The following is a 6,476-nucleotide window of genomic DNA, read 5'->3' as shown; positions in this document are numbered from 1 at the left end:
GCCGTTAAAGCACTACCATGCCAAGGCCTTGGATCTGCTTGTCCGCGATGGCTTGATCAACATCACGAAGATCGAGTTCCTAAGCGTCATCGAGAGCGTTCGCAAACAGGCATTTAAACGCACCACAATACTCTCTGCGTTTCAGAAGACAGGAATCCATCCATTGAACCCGCAGTTGGTGTTGCAGACAGTCCAGGCACGCCAGGCAGTTCGGACTCCCTCCCCCCCCCTCCAGACATCAACTCAGCTCAATTCCTCGCCTTTCTCAACACCAATCACCCTCCGGCAAATCAACAGGGTAGCTGATAGGCTAGGCACTACTCTAGCAGAAGATGATAGTCTAGATCCCCAGTTTGCTCACGATTTAGGCCGCTTTATCCGTGGATCGTTGATTGCAGCTACAGAGCTAGTTCAGACCAAACGCGACCTAGGGAGGACTAAGCTTGCCGAGGCAACGGCTAGAGCCCGTCGGAACTTCAAGAATATGCCCCTGAAGTCCGGGGGGGGGGTTGGGGGGGGGTACTGACAGTAGCCGAAGGACGCGCGATGGTAGTGCAAAAGAAGGATGATGACCTAGTCAAGGCCAGGCGGTTGGTGGAGGCTGCGGAAACGAAGGCACATAATGCAATAAAACGGACCCTTGCAGAGGCTGCAAAAAAGGCCAGGAAGTGGAGGATGAATGGGAGACTGGCCCCTGCAGAGGTCGTTGATTCAGCTCACGGGATGCGCTTGTTACGGAGATTCTAGATAGTTACCGTCGAATTTCTGGCTTTTTTGGTGGTGAGCACCAGCTTTGACTGGTGCGAGCCCGCGAGATCCAGAAAAGTGGGGCGTGGCACGAGTAGCCCTGGAGAATATTTAACTACCCTATCCTAGGCGATTTACATAAGGGCACATCCTCACACCATACCTGTTGGGGGGTCCGGGAGCGCGGATTGCGGAGACATGTGTTGATATCCTTCATAATCCATCAGGGGTAAGCCCTGGCCGGTGCAACGGGGCGTCACCGTGCGTGTGTGCAAGTGTTCTAGGCCCAAGACCGTGCGATCGATCTTTGTTGCCTATAAAATCTTGAGTTAACTATCTCAAATTATCTTCTCTTTGCCCTCATCCTTAAACTCCTAACTTCTTCCTCCCTTAACCACTCATTTTGAGGCTTGAGGTTTTTCATCCTACATATACTTCTCCGTGCTACACATTAGTTGAACGACCGTTCGTCAAGCAATGGCTAAGGACTTCAGGGCCAAAAATTTGGAGATGCTCAGGGCGTGTCGGCTGTGCATAATATGTGCTAAACCTAGAGAAGCAAATACCCTGGTGGAAAGTTACCACCTGGGTTTGGGGACCAAGATTTCCGGTGACCACGTCGATGGCATCCCCGAAAGACACGACTTTCATGTTGGAGAGTTCGAGCTGAAGGACGGTTCTAAAGTCTCATATTATGTGACCAACACCTCACGGCAAGGAATCCAGACTTTCGCGATGGAATCAGCTACATTGTTTTCGATTCTCAAACCCGAGTTCGCCATTCATGTCGGTGTCTGTGCCGCTATCTCTGATCAGAACATTGCGTGCGTATGTCCGATATGCACAGTTGAGTCGGGAACTAACAATTTCTGTTAGTGTCGAAGACGTCATTTTCGGAGAGCGAGCGCTGAATTATGAAGAAGGGAAGTGGGCTATGAAAGACGACAAGTTAGTCTTCATGCCTGAAGTGAAGGTCTCAGAAGTGAAGGGTGCTTCAATGGATGGATTTATCCGCCAGGCGGAGCAGCCTCGGTACAAATATGGCGATTTTGTCTCTGGTTGTGCAGTTCGGATGGATGCCTCTTTCATCTTCGATCGAGTTAGAAATACTGTGAGTACTCTCTCTATTCCAACCGAATACCTAGCTGAGATCTTTACATGCAGGCGCTTCGGGATGTAGCTGCTCTGGACATGGAGGCGAGCGCATTTTTGCAGGCTTGTGAATGCACAGGCGTGAAATCACTTGGTGTCATCAAAGGCGTGTCGGATATGGGAGATCATAATAAAGGACTGGGCCATGACAAGCACTACAGACCGGCACTTTGTAGGGCTGCAGAGGCAGCCAAGGCATTCATCAAGTACAAGTGGGAGACGATGCCAGAAACAGATGTTGACCGCAGTAAGTTGGCAATATTTAAGGATCCTTTCAACGTTTGATCTGAATTGAGCTAATGAGATTATGGAAATGGACAGGCAAGGAATTCGGGGTCGTGCTTGCACAAGGCTATTTCGACAACTTCATCGATCGGGTCGTTCAGAAATTGAACACAGGAGGATATAAGGTTTCTCTCGGAAATGAACGTAGCTCCAAGGTTTCTGACCACCAAAAACTAACATTAGCTCTGACACAGACTGAGATTGCAGTCAAGGGACTCAGAATTGTTCTACCCAAAAAGCGCACAAGAAGGGGCTCGAGAGAGGAGGATTACAATGTCGAATCATTCAGTCCCATCGCGCTCGCACTTCTTGTTCAGCAACACGGTTTAGAGGAAGTTGCACTCAAAGGCGTAAGTCAGGCGTCTTCATGACCCTAAGTAAGATATCGACTAACTCCTGTTCTAGCCACCGAGACAGACTAACGTGTACTTGAAAGGGTCATTTGTGGTCGACTTTCCAACGACGTTGCCAGCAGGTCTAGCAATTCTCACAGCTGGGGAGAGGAGGGATAAGCAAGTTGAGCTATTCAAGGAGAGCCTAGCGGACAAGATTGAAGCCTTTGGCGATTTTGTGAGGGTGATCACGTGGGAAGAGTTCGAGGCATTGTGAAGAGGATAGTATCGCAGGTAGTATCGGTGGCTACGTCTCACACGGACGTAAAAGCCAGGTCAGCGGCGGGGAAATCTCGAGTCTATCAAGTCATGCCATTGACGGAATGCCTGGTAGCCACGCTTTGATGACCTGTATGTATGGGCTCCTCGGACGAGCACATCTATGATCACTTGCTATATAATCTTTTTGGATGGTGCAAACCTTCCGAATCGCGGCTCCCCGAGCCCAGATGGCCCTCCCTCAGGGCCGCCCCCCCACCCCCCGAGATCTGCTCTTCGGCGGGTCAGCCGACATGCTCGTACGCCTCCTCGTCGTCCCTGTTCGCCCGCAGAGTTCCTCATCTACACCGGCACGGTCCCGAAACGGCCGTTACACCACCGAAACGGCCTCTGCCTCTAGCAAGTCACGAGACTTGCTCTAGGAGACCCGCGGGGACGGACAAGTGAAGCGCAAAGCCGACGGCGAAGGGCCGCCCGGCTCCCCACGCTACCACAAGCGGGCCAAAACCCAAGGTGGCAATGATGCTCTCGCATTTTCCGATCTTCCCCCAGAAATTCATCAGCTTGTCTTTGATCACATCGAGTTCATCGAGGACGTCGTCTGCCTCGTTCTTGCGAGTCGATACTTCTGGACCTTCGCTCCAGATTACGTCCACGCCTATTGCATGTCGTTCCTAGGCCGGTGGGCCGGTGAGAACATCGTCTGCGTGGGCGAAGACGCCTCGTGGCCTGTTCTCAGCCGAAGAGCTGGATACGTTCCAGCAACGCAAGGCTGACCTATGGGTTCCCGACGACGACCATCTCGAATATGTGCTGTGTAAAGAGCCATTTTCGCTTCGCCACTTCACCTCTCCTAGCGTTTCAGTTGTCGAAGAAGCCCCTGATTTGGGCGCCGAGTCGCGGCGTCTATACTCGCATTGCAGAGGCCGGACCAAACAAGAGGATTCAGAATTTCAGGCCACATGTTCGGAGCTCGTCGTCACAATGTCGACCTACACGCCCCGTGACCAACCGTGGATCCTTCGAAACCTGACGACAAAGCAGTTCGTCTGGCCGGAAGCCCTCGCCCTCAAACCAGAATACATCCGTGATCCCCATATCAGGTGTTGAGCGTCGGCGAAGTTGTCTTGTCACGCATCTTTTGGTCAACGTCCTCATCTGTCGGCATCGACCATACGACAAATATTTCGAGTGGCGTATGGGTAAAGCACTGCTTCGATATCACCATGTTAGCGAGACACCAAGACGATACCGACGGCGAGAAGTAGACCGATGTGAGCGACGAAGTGGCAAGGGAGATTGCCAACATCTGGAGACCAAATACTGCGCCGATCTGCGTGGCGAGCTCTGCTACTGGTATCAGCGACGACCAAACTGGGGTTATTTCGACGTGATCCCTCCCTGACAGTGGGTTAATTATCTCTTAGAGATCTGAATGGTCTGTGAGTCGGACAACGGAGCACATAGAGCACATGTCTAGCAAGAACTAATCACGGCTCAGGGAGGAATGATCAGGGTGCTCTGTGAAGGAGGAACAGAGCACACAGAGCACTATGAATCGTGGTATATAGTCACTCGTTCTAGAGGGCTCTGGGAGTCCCCAGTAGTCAATGCAATCAGTACCTGGCACCTACTATGTAAACACTTGCTTGTGCATCTTGTTGTAGACATTTTGACCTAACGTTGCCGAATCTAACTATCTAACAGTCGATGATACCTCAGGTGAACCCTCTCAGAGTAGTTGGGCTTACAGATTCGTCACAGCAGCGTCCTTGGCGGACTGGTTGATGCGGACAATGGTGGATTCCACCACGATGGTACAACGTGTGGTTGTCGTTTCTCGAATCGATCGGGTTGCACATGGTATTTGTGTTCTAGGATGTTCGAGGATTGGCCTATGGTGCGATCCCCAAAACGGAAACCGGCTCCCGTTTGGGAACCTTACTCGTCGGGCCCTGCGGTAGCGCTATGCAACGCTAGTTGGGCGCTTTTAACTATACAACGGAATGCTTCGTCGGTCAGGCTAGTCTTATTTTGCGGTAAGCCCGCTCGATGCTTCTGAAAGGCCTGAGCCCGAGATTCGAGTTCCAGGATGTTATGAGGCGTTGGGAAAGCACCTGTTGTGGGTCGAAAGGGACGATTCAAACGGCCCGGAAGGCAGCTCTGATCGTTTTCTCGTTGATGGTCTGAATCCTAGCTTGGAGGTAGAGCTCGAGGAAGTCAACTTTGTCGATATGATGAACCTCGAGCTGGGCCTTCTCGAACACGAGCCGGCCATGCGTCGTTTTGAGCGGCGAAAAGCATCCTACATCGAGGACTTGTGTAAGATGCGTTGAATGTGGCGGTGGGCAAAGCCAGACGATCTGGTTGCTACGGCAGAAATCGTCGAATTCGGGTGTCAAATGGCTACCATGACCGTCAAGGAGAAGTAGCCGGTATGTGCCGGTTGTACGATGCCGTGTGTGTTTCCCAAAGACCTCTGTGAGCCACTTATAGCCAATAAAAGCATTGCAGTGAGTGCGCTAACGTTAGTGCTAAAGTGGTTATTCAATCCTGCATGGAAAAGAAATAAACCAGGAACCCAGACGAAGGGGGACCCAGACAGATTAAATAGTCTTCTAAAGCCGGACAGATTCCACGTCTCAAATCGAAATCGCTGTACTACACGTAGACAAGGCGCGATGACAAAATATTGCAAGATAACGAACCACTGTGGGAAAGACGTGACATTGGCTATTTGAGCTGCCTAATTGACTCCCGATCCTCTGTCCCTAAGTGGCGCGGCATTAGGCTAGCTAGGCGTCTCCCTCAGGGGCGAATACAGCCGCGTGACCTGCCATCCCGACGCTGGATCCGTCTGGACCTCCTTGAGCCTCTCGGTGCCTTCGTAGGATCTCTCCGAGCGGCCTCTTTGAGCTGAGATGACCGTCGCCGCCGACGGGGCCGGTGATACGTGGCGGGTAAGAGGGTGGTTGAAACATCGCCGTCCGCCGGCTGCCCGGAAGCGGCTCCTTCCACCGCCTTATTCCGTTGTATCGGCGATCCTTCTTCCATTAGTTACGGTCAAAGAGGCTGGCTGCCACAAACCTATACGGTTTCTCTCCCAGATCTGGGCCTAAGCCTTGAAGAAATCCCCTGAGAGCCTTGTCGCTCCTTAGCTCAACGGCAATTGTACTGAGTACTTCGAGAGGTAGGAATTTATCATCGTCTAAATCATCGTCCGAGACCGGGCTATAGTAGACGTCTTAGGTTAGTATAGCCGTTTAAGTTATATAGTCTACTACTATCGTAGTTATATAAGACCTATAGACGAAAACTGTTAAGGAGGAAGGTCTGGACTATAGGAGCTGGGAGGAAAAATGTGAAGGAGGAGATCTACTGGGGACCTTCTAACGGCGCTGTCGGCTTATTTATATCCATCTAGCCCGCTGGCCTCGGACTCCTACCTGTCTCCGCCAACCGTCCGCCGTCAGTCCTCTCGCCTAACTTTCAGATGCTGCGCCACCCAAATTGAAGCAAGCAGCCAGACCTCAAGGGGGGGAGAAGAGAACGAAATTCTAATGGACAAAGCAGGTATCCGGTACGGTCTGCCCTGAAGGTACACTTCTGCGGACCCTCCCTCCCTCCACCATTTGTCGATACTCCGCGCGAAGCAGCCGGTGATCATAGGCGCTATAATCC

General features: G+C 51.8%; 2 protein-coding genes across 2 annotated transcripts; both read left to right on the top strand.

The window, feature by feature from the left end:
• Positions 1-1,257: 1,257 nt before the first annotated feature.
• On the top strand, positions 1,258-2,793 carry C8A04DRAFT_16126 (nucleoside phosphorylase domain-containing protein; the record flags this gene model as incomplete). Its single annotated transcript, XM_062778738.1, has 6 exons — positions 1,258-1,571; positions 1,624-1,858; positions 1,912-2,146; positions 2,221-2,309; positions 2,379-2,534; positions 2,590-2,793. The coding sequence occupies 6 exons, from the start codon at positions 1,258-1,260 to the stop codon at positions 2,791-2,793; spliced, it is 1,233 nt and encodes a 410-aa protein (XP_062632512.1).
• Positions 2,794-3,025: 232 nt separating this feature from the next.
• C8A04DRAFT_40955 (uncharacterized protein) lies at positions 3,026-4,063 on the top strand (the record flags this gene model as incomplete). The annotated part of the gene is made up of 4 exons (XM_062785121.1): positions 3,026-3,164; positions 3,240-3,485; positions 3,535-3,882; positions 3,918-4,063. 4 exons carry the CDS (start codon positions 3,026-3,028, stop codon positions 4,061-4,063), a joined length of 879 nt encoding a protein of 292 aa, XP_062632511.1.
• Between the last annotated feature and the right edge of the window lie 2,413 nt (positions 4,064-6,476).

The sequence above is a fragment of the Dichotomopilus funicola genome (assembly GCF_033296635.1).
Source record: "Dichotomopilus funicola strain CBS 141.50 unplaced genomic scaffold C8A04scaffold_137, whole genome shotgun sequence".
NCBI lineage: Eukaryota > Fungi > Ascomycota > Sordariomycetes > Sordariales > Chaetomiaceae > Dichotomopilus > Dichotomopilus funicola.
This window is presented reverse-complemented; position numbering and strand designations above follow the sequence as displayed.